This window comes from Austrofundulus limnaeus, unplaced genomic scaffold (assembly GCF_001266775.1).
Source record: "Austrofundulus limnaeus strain Quisiro unplaced genomic scaffold, Austrofundulus_limnaeus-1.0 Scaffold1, whole genome shotgun sequence".
Taxonomy (NCBI): domain Eukaryota; kingdom Metazoa; phylum Chordata; class Actinopteri; order Cyprinodontiformes; family Rivulidae; genus Austrofundulus; species Austrofundulus limnaeus.
Window position 1 is genome coordinate 779,299 of NW_013952403.1, and position 18,820 is coordinate 798,118.

The following is an 18,820-nucleotide window of genomic DNA, read 5'->3' on the forward strand; positions in this document are numbered from 1 at the left end:
ACAAAAAATGTAATATGGGTGGAAAAACTTGCTGAATGGCTTCAGATTGTTTATGTGAAACTCTTGTACACAGGAAAGGATCAAGAGAAGATAAATGCAAATATAAAATTGAGAAAATAGAGCAACACCATATAATGTACTGATTAAAAAAGGACAGCACTAAAGAGAAACTTTTGAGTGGCTATTGTTAACAGTGAAGGGACGACTGTAGAAACAGTTGAAGGAAAATTGAGGCAGAGACATAAGATCAAATGACAAACCGGTGCATACAAATCACGTTATGAATAACAATTTAAAGAGTTTTTTTTCAATAATCAAATAGTTGACATCCAAAGAACTATACGAAACACAATATAATTAAAGGATTGATTTAGGGAAAAAGCTTTCCTATCAAAAATCCACTAACATAACTTAGTTTATAACATTACAAACAAGGCTGATTATTACATTAAAGCTAAATGATGACAGCCAGCTAGCAGACAGACTAAGTTTCACAAGATTTTATCGGTAAAAATAGGCCTACCAGTTTGACTCTTCACAGTAACATGAATGCCTGCCAACTGCAAAGGAGTTTCAGAGGTTGGTAACAGATCAGATTTTGATTTACACTGTAATGTGGAAAAGGTTATGTTCTGCAGCACAGTTTTGTTGTTTTGTTGATCACTATCTTTGCTTCCTCTCATCATGGCCTTGATACTTGAACTGCAACATAAGTAAACTTAATAACGTCTTTGCACTGAGTTTGTATAGTAATGTGTCATTTGTAGACTTGAATTTTTTCTTTTTAGTCTCGAAACGACTATCAGTACATCACTACAGTGMAAAAAGAGAAAGGGTTGAATAACGAAGTTGAAGGAAAGTCTTTCTGCACATAAAATAAGTTTCTCATTAAAAGCCCACCTTCTACAAGTTACTCCAAATTTAGAAATGTAAAACTTTGAGTTGGAGTCAAATCTGCATTTAGACAGTGAGAAATCGTTATGCTTTTGACAGTTTTGGCAGTAACACACTGTAAATCATCTTTAATAGAATACTGTTCTGTTTCTGGTGACGTTTGTGGCATTTGAAGATTTCAGTGCTTTGATATAAGATCTTTAGGAAAACCTGAGGGATTATTTTAAGTTGTGTTAGCATGTGGTTCGAATGAGCTGTCAGCTTGTCAGACATTTCACACTCTTTATTGACTACGTCCTGGTCAGTCTCTACGTGTTCTCATGCTTTGCATTGTGTGCAAGTTATGCATTTTATAATGTGGTATTTAAAAAATATAGGGACAGCTGTGTTAGGAGGACGTGTTAAAAACGGCAGGAAGCAGGCCATGTGTTAGTGCTATAATGGCATTCAGGAAGTTGGAGAGAGGAAGCAGCTCAGAATGCTTAAGTCAAACTGTGGAAAAAAACTGACAGACAGACTGGTCTAATTAAACTCTGAAGTTAGTCCTGCCTRCGTGTTTTTAATGTGTGCATTCAACATTATCTGTGCGCTAGTTCATAACCTTTTCATGTATTATACATGAGTCGTTCTTATGATATTGTCAGTTAAATGCATCAGTTTGGTGATTTGTAATTGGAGGTTGTTTTGACTAAGTTCCTTCACTGTCTGATGTAACCAAGATGAACACATTTGCCTGTGCTGCAACTCTACTTATATCAAAGGATATCCTGAGTGTTTCATTTTACTAAATTATATAAAAATATTGTTTGTCTAAGTCGGTCATTTGCTTTCATTTATATTTATAAGCGTATGTTTGAAATATTTTATAGGTTATTTTGATACATTTTGTAAATACTGATTCCAAGTGTGGGTATCTCTCCATGACATTTAGACTGAAATACAATGCAAAACACTTCATTACTGAAGGTTTACTCCAGGTATTAGTCTTTCTAACAATGTCTAAAGTGCTAAAAATCACCTGGTTGTCTATTTGAATCACATAAGTTGACAGTTTACCATATGAATGTTTGTAAACATAATTTCTGTATAATCTAGTGCCAGATAGAAGTGCTGAAATAAAATAATCACATTACCTTGTGTTACTCTACATTAAAAGGAACACAAAATCCACTTTTTTAGATGCTAAATGCATTTTGTTGTGTTCTTGGAGTCTCTAGGATTGCAGAAAATTAGAATTTAGTCTCTCACTGTGCTGCAAAGATATCTCTTTATATTCTTGGGTATGGACTTACCAACTACCATTTAGTCATCAGGGCTTGTGGAGTTACAATAAGGAAGAATTCAGACTAAGCATTGCAGTTCCCCTTTATATAGATCCCAACTGAATGATTTTAAATGTGAAAAAGAAGGATTTAAAAGCATGATATGTCTTCTTTAAAAAACTTTGTCACATTTTTCAGAAATATTTTCAGTTCTGCTGTATTTCAGTAACTCAGTAAACACATTCTTTACCATGCACCAGAGACCTAACCAGCTCTGCTAAATACAGAATCTCTCACTATGTAGTTAAGTAAGTTTAATATCATTAGCAGCCACTCAGCAGCAACCAGCAAATGTTTTTCATGTCAGCAGTTGACAAAATTAAAATGGATTTTCAATATATTTGTTTTAGCACTGTATGGACTTTAAATACATGGTATTTGATGCTATGAACTGTTTAATAAGACCATAATATCCCCTCCCCCCTCCTGTTTTTTAATAGTTTTGTATCTTTTCAAGCCTAATTTAGACAGTGTTTGAAAATGTGTTTTATCTGAGAGGGAGATAACCTGAAGGCAGTTCTGTGCTGGTCTGCAGTCACATGGTCAAGTTGGCCACTGTGGAGCCATTCAAATCTTGCTGGACTAGCTTTTGTGTGCTTCCCCTTTTCAGCAGTTGCTGTTTTAGGACACTTAAAAACAGTACCAGGGCTTGTTCTGAAATACAAAACGCTTTTGCAGTCTATATCCTGCTTAATTAAAAAAAAATGTAGCACACTTTATTTTAAAAATTGATTTATAAACATTGCCTGGGCTGCAATAAGATATTATTAACCCCCTCTTCTTTAGCAATTTTTTTTTAATTTAAATGAAAACGGCTTTTCTGTATTTGAACAAATTAATTTACAAGGCAGTCAGAGAGAGGACATGACACAGTTTCTAACCTTGTGTCCTGCATCCAAGGAACGCGAAGGTTTGAATAAAGCTCAGTGTCTTTTTGGGGACAGCAATAGGCCCACTTATGAGGCCCCCGCTCATTTTGGTTCTTTATCCATTCCCTTATACTATAAATCATAAAACCATTCATGATGCTCTATGCTTGAGACAGATTTTTCTTTGTTTGGTTAGAAGTTTTACAGTATCTGGTGGTTTCGTCTTTCCTCATTTCTGTGGTGTTGCGCTACGTGCTTTGTAATCTAGCCAGAGTTTTTCACTTTAGATTTTTACTTTCAGTCCGACTCATTGTCACCACTGGTAGGTGACTAAGTAGGGATGAAAACAGTTAATTGACTTACAATTAATTGTCATATAATGATTTATTAGATTAAAATCCGCTCCATTCGATTAAATAATTACGTCTATTTAGATTGACCAGAAAGATACGCCCTCTCTGTGACTCTGTTTTGATTTGAGTCAAAAATAGAGACTTCAAACTTTAAGCCTTTTTAAAATTGTGTTTATAGGCCAAGTAAAAGCGTAGATTTGATAAATGGCTCACACGACTTTTTTCTTTTTAATGACTGCTCAACTTGATTTGTGTCTAGTCGCGAGCAGGAAACACAACCAATAATCTTATGGGGAAAAAAACCCAGCAGTCCGCCATCAGTCTCCTCCTTTTCATTAGCCCAAAAAATATGAACCTCCTGATCTATTTTTCTGATTGAGGCCTAAAGATATTTACCAAGCAGCAAAAATCTTATAGGATGAACAAAATAATAAGACACAAGTTGAATTAAGTTCAGYGGCGATGAAGAGACAGTGAGAGCAGGAGAATGTAATTAAATTAGTAATATTTGTAATGTTTAGTGTGTTTGGATTTTAGGCGTGCATTTCAGCATGTTTATCAGTTTTAGTGAGTTTTAGTCAAAACAACAATCTTTATACATAGAGCTGCAAACAAACAGAGTTGGAGGGAGGGAACAACRCGCCCTGCCCACCTGCTTCAGAACCAGGCTGGCTGGTCCAACAGAACCAAGCACCAGTTCTGAACTCTGGAGAACAGAGTATAGGATGTTTATGTTGCCCCAAAGATAAGAAGATTCCACTGGGAGTCCAGTTACACCCACTTAGAGTTTAAAAAAAAATCTTTTTAAATTTTATTTTAGACACAGATAGTCAGATCAATCTGCAACAACAAGGAGACAGCAAAAAGTAAAGAATCAGGGGAAAATCCTAAATCCTAAATGTAGATAATAATAATAAATTTCTAAGAGTTATATATCTCTCTGTCTAAGATGGGTTAAGTGTTTAACATATTTTATTCTTTTCTTTTCTTTTAACATTCAGCAACCTAAAAGGTTCCTGTTATATTTTGTATGTCCAAGTTCAATAATGTGTGAGAAGTCCACAATTTTGTTTATTCAGTCAGCATTTAATACAGCTCGCACCAAAACTTGTTAGAATATAATGATGTGCCTCTTTTTTAAAATTTAGCATATGAAAAAAAAAATCCCTTCATGTATGGAAGGACGCTCTTGACACAAGAGAAAACCTACCATTAGGTTAAATTGATAACTTGCATCTCTAGTACTTAGACATTTTGGCCAAGTTTATATAATTATTATATTTTAAAACAAAACATAAAAGCAGAAAACAAGCAATTATGAAAAACATTATGAAATTTCATTATTTTATCAGTGAATTTTGTAACATATATCTCCTTAGTAATGAAATCTTTGAGRTAAATAATGTAGGCTGTAAGTATTTGCAACATTTCATCATCAAATTMACACAGCTTCATTCTTTTAAACTTGATGATGTTGCTTTGGCTTCTAGTGCTACTGTGCAGGACCTCTGAGTCATTTTATGAGGACTTGTCTTAGTAAACAAGTCCCTTAAGCATGTTTTTTTAATCTCTGTAATATAAATTTTCCAGGAGTGGTGCGGTAGAACYGGTCCATGAAATTTCAATATTAGCTAGGTGTCTAAACCTCTCCAAAACTCTTACAGTTGATTCAGAACAAGGCAGCTTTAGTACTGACAGAGATCTCATTTYTCCAGTTGTGGCACAGAAACATCCTGTAAATTCTGCTGGTTGTTCCCAAAAATCCTTGTACAAAACTGGGAGACTAAGCCTTTAGTTTTCAGGTAATAACAAAATCTATTAACACAAAAATAAAAACATCAAACTCAATGAAAGTTTCATAGAAGTGTATTATATAAACACATCTAAAGTAGGGGTGTAAGAAAATATCAGTACACTGAAATATCGCGATATTTCATTTCCCGATACTGTATCGATATTCTAAAGCCCTGTATCGATTTTTTAATTAAAGTTTAAAATGTCAACTTTCCTGCCAGCCGTTCATTTTTATGTTGTAGTTCAGCCTCGGACCACTAGTTGGCAGCAGTGAGCCAGCCATTTGGCTCCTYTACCTTTTGAGCGCCAGAGAGTAGCAGAGCATTAGCATTGTAAGTAAACATTAGCTTCATGCTCCGWTAGCTGAATCTGAGCGGAAAATACCGACACCCTCTGCCTTCTAAGCTGAGGTAAGGTTACAAACAGTTACTTATTTGTCAGAATGTCTGTATTTTAAGCCAAATTAAGTGTCTTGTGCGCTCTTTTTTCCAACTGTAGTCAGCTTTCACATTACGCATAAAGCGCATGCGTCTATCACCTCGAGCGAGCTCGGCACTCCTCCCGGTGACATAAAACTCTGTCTGTTGCTCTCAATGTCCGGCTGATGATCACATCAAAGTCCATATACTTTATCCTGCTGTGTTCGCTTCAAAAACGGTTTAACTCGTTTAGCTTCTCAATTTCTTAACTGGTTTTCTTCGGGACCTGCCCTGCTGTTCGACCCACAGTTACAGTATACAAATCAGGTTCTGGATGCAGGTCAGCTGATCCCAGAAACTCTGTGTGCAGCAGCTTGACCATATTGTAAATCAATACAAAAAACGAAAAGCTGCAAAAAATAAATTTTCAAACTATTTATTGGCAAATTTAGTCTAATAATTGAAAACATGGATGAAATATGAAACAAATAAAATAAAACACATACAAAGCAGAACACAGCTAAATGTATCAAAAGTATGTCTATGTAATATTAGAATTTTCTGAGACAAAGAATTTTGGTTTTTCTTTCCAGTAAGAGGTTTTTATTTAATAGAATTTTTGGACCAAAAATATCGCAATAAAAAAAATGCCTTGTTTACAGTATTGAAATATATCGGGATATATCGTATCGTGACCCCTCTGTCATGATATGTATCGTATCGCCAAATTCTTGCCAATACACWACCCTAATCTAAAGTATATTTTTTAGTTTTCTTTTATACRGTTCTGTTTGATTGGTGGCAGGTATTGTGATGAGAGATACACATCAATAGACTTCATTTGCTTTATATACCTTGTAATTTAGACTTCTGTGGAAATGCAATAGCTTGAGGCTAAAAATACTTTTTTATGCWTTTAAAAAAGCCCCAGGTGATTAAAATCTGGATGTTCATAGTTTGTAAGCACATGAAGTWGCATTCTGCGTACTATTAATTGATGTGCTCTCTTAAACTGCATTTTTATGAGGATCAATAATATGTTACACCTGTTTACGTTCTTTTTGTTTCTCTGGTAACTCAGTGAGTTGGCAACATTGCAGAATAAAAGGTCTTGTTAATCAAAAGTCACTAGTTTTACGTATTCTATAAAATGACTTTAATTCCTGTCTGCATGATATGTTGTAATCTTCACTAAATGTTTCTAGAAAAGAGAGGCACCTCATTGCGAATCTGTGTTTAGACTCTGTGTTTACATGTAAACCGACTCTGGTTCACTGGATCACTGCCAGTTTGCTACATCTCAGTTTGATATCTAGCTCTTCCTCTACACTTACAAAGACTGCCAATGAAAGTAGTATAACTAGGTTTTTTTCATGTAATTGAACTTGTTTGGTTGATCTAACTCAGTTACATAGAAAGTATTTAGTGCAGCCTGATGCCTTTCCCTCAAATTGACCATAACAGAGAAAATGTTGCCCATTTGATTAAATTACACAWTGATAAATGAGGTAATTTCAATGATTATGACAGTGACTAGGAAACATAACTCGTTAATGCATGKAAGCTGAGTTTTGCCTTCATTCACTTTTAAACAGACTTTAAATCTCCTTTTATTTTGTTTTATCTCTAGATAAAAACTAACAAATTAAAATGAATTTTTTATTTGTTGTTTACCATTTACTTGTAGGTGCTCTGGTGCTCCCTGGTGAAATATTGAGGAGCAACAGTCTGAGGTCTTTAAACTTACATTCAGAACACAAATCATGCCACTTCTCATTTGTAATTGAAAAATGAGTGCTGACAATTGTGCCAATCTGAGTGGAAGTGAATGAAACAGAGCATCGCAGAAATGCTGACGTAAGCCCCTCTCAGTGTTTTTCTGAATTGAGGTCATTCTGACTGAGGCTCAGTAGTTCCTGTACCATTTTGTGAACCACTTATAGACATTATTTACTTTCACCAACAGTGCATGTTATGTCCTATTTTAATTTATACTGTGTTATTGAATTATCATCACATTTTGAGGTATAGTATTGTGTCAGTCACACATCAAGCTGTATTTTCTTCTTAGGTTTTTATTTGGGTTTTATTTTCACTGATGTGCATATTATATATATATATATATATGTGTGTGTGTGTGTGTGTGTGTGTGTGTGTGTGTGTGTGTGTGTGTGTATGAAAAATAAAGTGAATTYGTATTTTGCATCACAGTTGAACCATTTTTATTATTAAAGCACAGATCGAATTGAATTGTGATTAATCGATGCAGAACCTTATGAATCGAAATAGAATTGATTTAGAGAATTGGCTATGATACCCAGCTCTATATATAAAGAAGTATATTAAACTGAAGGACACATTTATAATTAGCACTTTCAGTGTAGTAATGACCAATTTTTTGGGGTAATTAAATAATTTAACATTCTATAGAAAAACTTTTCTCTTGCTGAACTGGACTGCTTAATTACTAAAGTTTACTTATCAGGGTTTTATGTTCTAACAACATGAATACATGACAATTTTTCTTAAACTAAAAAGAATTTCTTTGTCATATATGCATATTGCAAATTGGTTAATATTTGTTAGCAGAATTCAATAATGGATTCAACAGAAACAATTTAGATAAGAAAAGTTGCCAAAAACTGTCAGGTGAACATTGAATTACAGTCTTCACTGCAAACATTGGCTAACTCTGACTAATTATCTTGTATTATTAGGACTAATTAAAGAAAAATCTAATCTTCTCTGCTCGTTTTACAAAGGCATTGTGGCCTGTGATTTTATAGTGACAGTTCCAGTGAGTGAGTTAAAAAGCCACTACACAGATGCTCTAGTTAAATTAGTTGAGTGCTTCTCTTTAAAAGCTGCAGAGTTATAGTCAGTCTGAAACACGTTTTCTCTTCTGTCCATCTCAGAAGACATATTATTACAYGCACCACCTGGCAAGGATTTTCAATAACACAAGGAGCAAAAGCAGGATATGTTTCTTGTTCATTTGAGGTTGGTATATTAATTTTAGGAGTTATGGTGTGAAATATGCATACTGGTATGGTTTTGTGTGCCCAAATTGGCTTTCAAGTTGCAGAATATTGCTTTGCGTTTTCATTTTTAAGGATCTGCATGGAGTGATGATCATATTTGATTAAGGAGGGACCCAAAGCTAATTTGATTAGGTTATTTAGAGAAATATGTGTGTGGTAATAAACATTTATTATGATGAAAAAGTTTACTTTAATAAGCAGCAGAAGCCCGGAGGACATGCAAGCTTAATTGTTAGGTGTTTAATTGCAATGTTGCGATGTTGCCAAGATAATGGGCGAAGAAAGGCCCTCAAGTCAAGGCAATTAACCAAACAGTGGTTTGATTGTTGTTAAATTGATTAGAAAATGTTTAAGTACTCTATCTGTAAATTAGCTATTGTTTCACGCAGTTTTCGACTGCCAGAGAATGCTGGGCTTAATGATACATACGCTCTGAGTTAGTAATGGGAAAAGTTGTTGTTCAGGTCAAATTATTAGCTTTACAGATGTTGTGAGTAGTGATGCAGCTACAATAAATGCACCTAATTGTGCCTGAGAGGAACTGATGTCTAAGTTAGTCAGGCTCATGTGGTTACCTGTCCGCACAGGAATAGTGAGGCAATTACCCACCAGGCAGAATCCTCTTTGCATGATGCATGATGAATATGACATGACTGATTTCTGGACTTCAAATAAAATCTCGGGCAGCATACGAAACCTGCAGAATACCGCCACTTTTCTACAGCTCATAGCGCCAGCTCCCAACTGTTGATCAGTTGTTGTCGACAAAAGTAGTGACAGATACGGTAGTTAGTGTGTCTGCACTGCCTTGCCAGGAGCGACAGCTGATGGAGATGCACAGAGGGAGGCGCAGGTTAAAGCCAATTTGTTTGCACGCCCCGGTATCAGTAGTTTCTTGATTAGAATAGTGGAGAAATCCACGGCTGGAGGCAGGCTTTATGACCATCACAGCCCCACATCTCCCGACTCATTAGTACTTTACAGCCTCGCGCCAAAACATATGGCAAGGTTGTTACCGATTCCCGTTTGAGGTGTGTTTCAAATGGTCGTCTCTTGCTGAGCCACAACCCTGTAGCATCCGCCTTTCTTATTGTGTCTGAGATGAAGAAAAACATCTGTCTTGATTGAAGTTTTGGTGTTATCGTTTGTGGTCCCTGTCACAACAAGAGATGCTCTTTAGAACAAATGTCACAGCAAAAAAACAACTTTTTGTGCCTTCAGACCGTGTGCTACTTATTGGATTACGCCTGTTTTGCGGTGTTGAACAGGTGTGGCTGTGGGTATCTTTTTTTGTCTCTGTATTATGTTTGTTTTTTAAAGTGTCCTTGGGGTATTCACATATCAGTCCCTGAACAATTATTTAAAATGTCTTCATAGAATCATAAGTGTTCTCATATCCACATGTACAAACTCAAGGTTTGCTTATTTATATGCAACAAAATAAGAGGTGTTAAAACTAGTCATAGATCCACCACTCCCTACTGTGGATCTTAGACATTTTGCTTTGTTTCTTTTTATGTGCATGCATGTCAATGGAAACCTAAATTGGTTTCACATAGGCAAACAAGACAGTGAGGACACTATGGGAAAACACTTCAATTGGAGCACTAACCAAGCATTCGGCAGTATTTTTATTTAATTTTATTTCTGTTGAATATTGTTTTTCATACTGTGCCCTCCCTCCAACAGAACATACACATAAAAACATTGGCTGATGATATGGTAAGGTGCTTGGTTTGATTTTGATGTGACTAGTTTTGTTTGACATGTTTTCATGTTTTGTTAATGACTGCATGGAACATTTATCTGAAATATATGGATGGATCAAATGTGCCTGCAAAAAAGGGAACATAGAATTTATTTGCAAAAACATCTTAAACTACACATTCACACATTTGCTACAGTAAAATGTGACTTTTGGGTTATTACGCAGTAGCACCCAGAAGACATAATCTGTCTTACTGGTTGGAGTATTTCTGTAATACTGTAAAAATGAGATTTGGCTTTTCATGCTACTTTTATATAGCACTGTTAGGCTTTCTTTCTGAACAGAACATAGATATAACTTTATAGATTTAATTATCAGTAACAATTCTGATTACATCTGTTTGTTTTAAACTCCTTTTGCCAAACTTTTGATTGAATCTTTAGCTTATAGTATGTTTGATCCATCAAGTAGTAATATTTCAATAAATTCATGTTAATTAGTGACATCATTTATGTCTTCAATATGTTTATCTTTTCAGTTAATTCATGTTAATTTGTCTAGCATGCCATCTCCTTCCATTCTACTAAATACGACTAACATCCACTCCCTGCATGTGATCCATGTACATTTTTTGTTTTGCATTCATTACATAACTGATGAAATTAACAAAGCAAGTTGAAATATTGGAACTAATTAAATAACATGAGTACAAACTAGAACATTTGGAGGATTGGATGGTGAGTATTTTTCTTATTAGCTTTCTACTGCATTCTGAAAAGAGGTCGTATCGACTGATACACACTGCTGATCTCTCTCACTCTCTTTTTTGATCAAAATGTTTTTTTCATCTGACAAAATCAGAACACAGTTACCCAAGTTTGTAGGTTGCAGTAAGCTGGTTATAACAGCAGCTGAATCTTCATTTTTCTGCTTGCTTATCAGCAAAGTATACACGAGTGTTGCTGGTGGGTGATTATTTAAAATCCAGCAAATATTAGCCAATTAATTGGTCAACTAAATAATCAGTTCACCTCTAATTATAATGAGTACATATAGTTTATGTCAACAAATAACTCTTTCAATTTTTATTAATTAGGTAGTACAAAATAAATCATTAAAAATGTCTATTGCTTTTGGAGTTTTGCTTTAGTGTTTAGCAAAATTTTTTTGTTTACAGCAACACGTTTTGAGCTGTCCGCAACATCAGGGTTTTCTGTTTATTGTAAATTGTGGGTGACACCAGGACACATGAACTTTTAATGTGAGGAAACATAAAGTTTAGTTTCCAGGCACCTTAAACCATTTTTTTTTTCAAATTATCTTTGATTACGTAGTTCATGAATTGTTTACACTATTTTAATATATCAAACACTGTTCTCTTTCAGCGGGATCGTATCACCAGTTTCAGGAAAACTGGGATGAAGAAGGAGAAGCCTCTCATACAGCACCCAACGGATCCCAGCTCTATTCAAGCCGAGCTGCCTGTTCCGCAGCCCCTTTTTGATGAGAGATCCATGAACCTCTCGGAAAAAGAAATCATTGACCTTTTTGAAAAGATGATGGTAAGCTTTCTGTTTCTTTTGTGAATTTCGTTCCTTGTATAGATTCACGTCTAACACTCCACAGGTTTATTATGCCTCCMAATGCCACACAGGAATAAATAGTTAACATTTTAAATGTTCCCTGAAAATGCTGTCATGAWTAGATAGTAACTTCGTAAAGCTTGTTTAATTTATTAGTGCTCATAAATTCTAGTTTTACTGCTGATGAGATAGGGTACAAGAAAATAGTAATTATTTCTCTTTACAACTATCATCTTTCATGCAACATCTCATTGTTAGACTCAATGATTTGCCTGCAGAATATTGCCCTGTCGAGATATTAGGGTTTATAGGTCTTACAGATAAACAACATAAAAGACAGTTTTAAATGAAAACTGGAAGGATACTGAACTCCCATCCAAAATAAAAAGTTAAATTTATTTGTGTAAATGCCCTGTCTCACAATAACAACCTATTATGTTTTTGTCAGACTTTGAAGATGTCTACACTGAATATGGAATAAAAAAAATGCTAATGATTAGATTAAATATATAGCCTGTATTATGAGTTATTTAGTCATAAAAATAAGTAAAAAAAAAACAAATAACAAGTTGGTATATGTTGTCTAAAATGTTATAGTGTGACAGGGCCTTTAATGAAAAAAAAAGTGTTTTTTTTTTCACTTTAGTTTAAGTTTGAAAACTACAACAGTTTTGTGAATGGATGTCCACATTATGTAAGAGCTCATTAAAACTCACTCTAGTGATGGCACAAAGACATGCATTTTTAATGTGACAGCAYTGTCATGAAATAAAAAAAACAGTGTCTTCAGTTCATATTACTGCCAGATAAACATATGAATATTGAAGGTCGCAGTCTGTAAACCTGTATAAAATAATTTAAATGTAAATTGACARCAATGGCAAGAGACTGCTGAAGCTGTGAATATTTTAAATGTTTGGCAGAATTGCATATCTTTCTGACCACAGTGAATAAAGAGGGAGAGAGGAGTTTGACATTCTTCACTGCATGTAGATGGTCTTAACTCCAGCCAGCTGAGCCGTCTGAATCAGTTTGTTCAGTCTGTTGATGTTGGACACCCTCAGGCTGTTGCTTCTGCAGACCTCAGTGCAGTAAATGGCACACGCCAYCACAGACTCATGAAACACCTGCAGTGCACATCGTGGTTCCACAGATGTTGAAAAAACACAGCCTCTTCAGGAAAAAGAACTATCTCTGTTTTTACTTTTTTTTTTAGAAAGCTAGAAATACTTTCGTCCAGCCCAGTTTTTTTTCCATCATGAGCAGCAATGTCAGCCTGTGCTATTTAATGACAGTTATCTTTCAAACAACATTTAAAATCAGGCACCAATGTTTACATTTTTAGTTTTACAGAATAATATAAACAGTTAAACGTTCCATTTTTTACTCTCCATCTTTTTGTGAGAATGTTTGATTTTTGATTAGCAATTTAGTCTTTATTTATAATTTAACTTGCCTGACTTGCATTCATACCATTCCACATTGTGAATCTTAAATAAAACCTTCAGTCTAAAGTTAACAAGCTATGATTTTTATTCTCTCTAACTTGTAAAGCTGTATAAACAGAACAACATTCATGCCTGATTTTTGGAGTAGAAAAATAATTCTCTAACAACAACAAAAGTGATTGCTAATTTTAGACCACAAGGCCAGAATTACATAAACATGATAACGTATTTATTCTGCAATACTGGCTCATAGCACTTTTTGATATCTGAAATATATGTTTCAGATAGTCAGTAATTTATTGCAGATGTCTTGAATTATCCTCATTACAGCTTAATGGTAAATGTGACATAATTTCTGCTCGTCAGAATGTAATTAGGTATTTATATAAATATGAACAGGTATTTTGCCTAGTGAAAGTATAATTAGAGATATCTTAATTAACTGTAGCCTGGCCCTTGCCTTCCTATTCAGTTCCRCTCAATTCTAGTTTCCCTTCACTGATCCACCTGGGATTTCTCTCATAGACAAGGATTTCTTTGGTAGAATTTTACCTGGGCCAATCAGCGAACAGAAGGAGGAGTTTTGAACGACAAAGTTGATTTTCTGTGCAGTGTCTGCTTGTATTTTAACAATGGCAGCAAAGGAAGTGAATGAAGCCAGTCCGTGTTGACAAGGCTTCCAAATTAAATAAAAATTGTCTCGCAAAGCCTGCAGGACTTATTTACAGATATCTCGTTCGGCTCGGTACTTCTCTCCTCTCAGTAGGGGATGGTTGTTTACAGCGTGCACACAATTTACGGTTAGCTTCTTAGCTTAGCCTCCTTCACAGTGAAGCTGGTGCACATGCGTCGCCAATCATTTTAAACTTCAACAGAGGCCACGCCTCCAGGAAGCAATCACTTGTCAACAGCCGAGAGTTCAGACYCTCTGTACGAAGCAAAGCGAAGAACACGGGGCTGGTTTTTACCAGGCTAAATGAACTAATATGTCTAGTCATAAACCAATTTCAGGTATCTGGAATGAAAGTGGGATGAAGCTGATTATATGTGACAACGGCCTGCCATACACATCTGTGTTTGCGACATTGGCTTCACTTGCTTGACACAGTTGCTGACAGGGAGATGTTTATGTTTTAGGAAGAGGGTTTACATAGAGGTTTCATTTTCATACACTCAGAATGTTCTACTGAGAGGAACTTTATCAGACAGTGGAACAGAATAGATGTGTTCCCACTGCGAGTCGGACCAGAGTCTGCACCACTGCAACTCTGGCACCAGACTCTCCGACACATTTTACAGCGGACTGAAAGCTGAAGTTTATCAGACCTTCGATACCTGAACCACTTCCACACCACTGAATTACAGTAGTCTTTTCTGTCTTAACTATTTCTTCTGCTTGTTTTTCAACTGTTGGCGCTTGTTCACTTACAGCTGTTGAGCTCATTTAGGCGCTGATATCCACTGTGTTGTACGTAGTGTTGTTAGTGTAGTAAAAACAGTGGTAGTGGTGAGTACTGGTGTTGAACCTATGGTGTACGTCATCACGCAACGTAATTTTATGTAATGTATATTGATCAGATTTTTACAGAAGTCATATCACTGTTATTGAAACATTATCTATCTATCTATCTATCTATCTATCTATCTATCTATCTATCTATCTATCTATCTATCTATCTATCTATCTATCTATCTATCTATCTATCATCCAGCTTACTCTGTAATGTGTTGATATTTCAGATGTTTTTGAAAATTACCACAGTTATGACACAAAGATTAGATTTAATATGAAGATTTGAATCCTTACATGCTATTCGTCAAACATTTACATAAATTATTTTCTGTTAAATTTACTCTCTTAAAAAAATTAAAACCTAAAAATAGACACATTTTATATTGAGTTTCAAAGTTCTATTCCCTTGACCGCTGTCAGATGCTCACCAAACTTTAAAATTCACTTCTCACTCATCTATGGGGTCAAAGCTCTGTCACACTTGTGATTTTCTCCATTCAAATGCATTTTTGGCCTTATGTTCCGCAGGATTGAAATCTAACAAAAAGCTTTCAGCCCATCTCTTTGAAGTGAGGAGCTGAATTACTCTGGCTTCATTGCATAGGTTGTGTGTACCATTGTTGATAATGTCTGAGTGACTCTGTGTGTGTGCATGTGTGTGTGTGTGGTTGGCATGGTGCTTACCTTTCCTGTATTTCTCGTACAATACTTTTTTTTTTATTGCCAGAGCCAGAGAAATACGATCAGTGCTCCTGGTTTTCATCAGGCCTATGTTCAGTGTTTTCTTGCCTGGGTGCTCATCCCTGTCACTCAGTTCACCTCTCAATTACTATGTTTGTGCTCACAGCGGCGTGACATTAAACCCAGGCTTCAATTTGCTCAGTGACAGATGACACAAAAGGCATGTTTGCTGCTCTGACATTTGACGGGCCTTGACACTGTGTTGGAAGTATAATTACAGTAATAAATTCTGAAAGAAAAAAAGACTTATTTACTTGTGTACGGTGGATGCCAATACTACTTACTCTCATACACTGTTAACTTTTTTTTGCTTTGATGTAGCAAAAGACAGAAACAACTATGGTGGGTGGACTCTTTTGATGCTAATACCCTTTCCTCAGTATCTGTCTGTGTTTGTTGCCTCTCATATTTCTGTCTGTTTTCTTTTTATGGTTTACACATACACACATACGTGCCAATTGCTAAAAAAACTTTTTCCACGTATTGCTGTTGATTGTTATTATGGTGTTACATGTTGTAGCCTTAGATCTCTAGCTGTCTTTAAATGAAGGGCTGACCCTTGCCATATTAGTGAGACCACCTGCTGTGCATTAATGACCAAGAGATAGAGAATTTTTTTTTTCTCTTTTTGCAATGTGTGTCTCAGAGCCTAGATAGCACATAGCCCATTACTGAAAGATCATTAAAGGGATCTGGTAAAATATAGGAAGAAACAGTCAGTGGCAAGGAAAAGCAAATGAACACTTTAAGTAACTTGAATGTTTTAAGCTAATCATTGAGAGCTCAACTACATTATTTTCACAAAACTAGCAAAAAATAACTTTCAGGGCTGTCTTTATGGTTTTATGTTTTATTACAAGATTTAGTACTGCTCGGGTTCAAAAACTCATAAATTTGCAGTAGTGGGTCTGCCGATTAAATGCCTATTTCAGGGCTATTCAACTGGCGGCCCAGTGACCAGAGTTTAGCCCGCCAATTGGTTTGTTCATCTCTTCAGCTCAAATCCCGGTTTTCTACATTAATTACTCTAAGTTCTTTTAGTTAAACATAGACATGTTTGGTATCTACAGAAACATCAGAATCTTGGCTACAAGCTGGTAAAAACCATTTCTATAAACACCCAAGACAGTTAAAACTACAAGCAGTTGAAGATAAACTGATGAAAGTGAAAATAAAATCGGTTTAAATTTTTGGCAAGTCAGAGATGTCAAAATATTATTTATCAAATAGGAGGCAGAGTGGGTTCTTTTTGTTTTTGATAATGTGTAATTATCACTACTTTTATAAGGTTCTGTATGTTGTATTCATGATTAAATGTAGCAAAAATAAACTAATTCAAAGGTAACAGATCTTTGTAATACTTGGTTTATTTACATAATGACTTTCATTGCTGGATGTTCGGCCCCTCAGCTGTTGACCGGCAGTAACTGTGGCCCCCGGAGCAATTTAACTGAATAGCCCTGGTCTATTTTATCTCACTTGACAAGATGACTGTTGTAGTAGAGTTTTATCCAAAATGTTTAACAGAGGAACAGCTCGGCTCCAATCTGAATTCATTGCAAAGCTTTATTTTATCTCAATTCCATCTTTGCATTTATCTAAAAAATGATCAGTATAAAACACTGAAATGTGGTGTTTAGGGATGAAAATTTAACATACTTAATTTGATATTTACAATAACTTTGTAAATRTATGTCATTAAGAAAAAATAAATTGAAGTTAGAGTCCTTTGTGCAAATGTTTCTAAAACAATCAATCTATTTATTAATACCCAGATGAGGAATTCTTATTTTTGCTTTTTAGCCTAAAAATGTTTAAAAAACAAAWTAATCTTGAAGATTCAGGTTTAAGCGCAGGTTGCATCAGGAAGGGCATTCRGTGTAAAATAATTGTCAAATCTTTTACTTGCCGTGGCAACAGGAGCAGCTGAAAGAAAAAAAAAAGCTAATTGTGCAGAAGGAAGACGTACTTGATTCTTGTAGCATGGTATAGTCGCAATGCTTGAGAGAATGTTGGTTTTCAGAGTATGGAAACAAGATACAGAGAAGCTAGCAGGATCACAGGACTAGTGAAAGAAGAAYGTCACATTGTTGTGCTGCTGTGGCTTGTTTGAGGTTTTATGTGTCTCTGTGTGTGCCATCGTCAGGATGAACACTTGCAGTAATAAGCTTCTATATGATCCCTCAGCAGTTCCACTCTGTGCCAAGACATTAAAACAAGCCCACAGGAGAATTATGGCATGTGCCCTTGCACACTCATGGATCAAACTTGAGGGTAGTGGACAAAAGAATTGATTTGTCACAGCTGAAGCAAAACATTTTTGTACTTTTACTTTTCCCAGATCCACATTTCCCTGAAGGCAGACTCTTCATACTATTTTCAGCCTTGAGTGCATTTGATGGTATCCATTAATTGTTCTTCCCTCTGATTTGAAGCTTTTACTGCTCTGGGTTGTGCTAAATTTGAAGCCACATGATTGCCACCACAGGATTTTACTCGGTTGTTGTTTTTTGTATTTGTTTTATGCGGCTTCTAGGCCTTTTTAAAACAAATAGTGACRTACCTTCAGCTGCTTTCACCTTGTTGCCAAACATTTTGAAATCTGTATGCTACAACCAATATGGAAATATATATAAAAAAGTTGGATTCTAAATAAACCAAACAATTGTAGCCATAATATATACTTGGTGGAGCACATTTTATAGATAGAATAAAAACAAATGCTTGCTTAACTGTTGCAGTTAATGACTGCCTGAGCTGCAATCCACAGAAATCGACAGATGCTTGGCATCTTCCCTGGTGAGATGCTGCCATGCCCAGAGTGCAGCCATCTTAACTTATTGCTTGTTTCAGGAGTGCTGTTTAGTGAGGGAAACACCTGCTTACTTGAGTTGAGATGATTGGGTAGTCAAGAATATTGTCCTGTTAAAAACTTATACGATGCTTGCAGGGGTTCTTAACCTTTTTGACCTCGGGGCCCAGTTTGTTGAACGTAAATTGTCACAAGGCCCAGTCAGACATTACCAATGGACGGATTAAAATGACAATCATTCTAAATCTTGGTTTAATTTTTATTGTATTTACATCATAACTAAACCATCACAATTAACATAACTTAATTAAATACACTTAAAG

The 18,820-nt window shown here is 35.5% G+C and overlaps 1 protein-coding gene across 1 annotated transcript in view; it reads left to right on the forward strand.

Moving 5' to 3' along the window:
- The window catches only part of diaph2 (diaphanous-related formin 2), a gene marked incomplete in the record, with an annotated part of 345,782 nt that overhangs the window by 7,888 nt on the left and 319,074 nt on the right, over positions 1 to 18,820 (forward strand). The window contains 2 exon segments of the mRNA XM_014003088.1: positions 10,382 to 10,414; positions 11,786 to 11,962. Coding sequence (XP_013858542.1) covers positions 10,382 to 10,414; positions 11,786 to 11,962 — 210 coding nt within the window.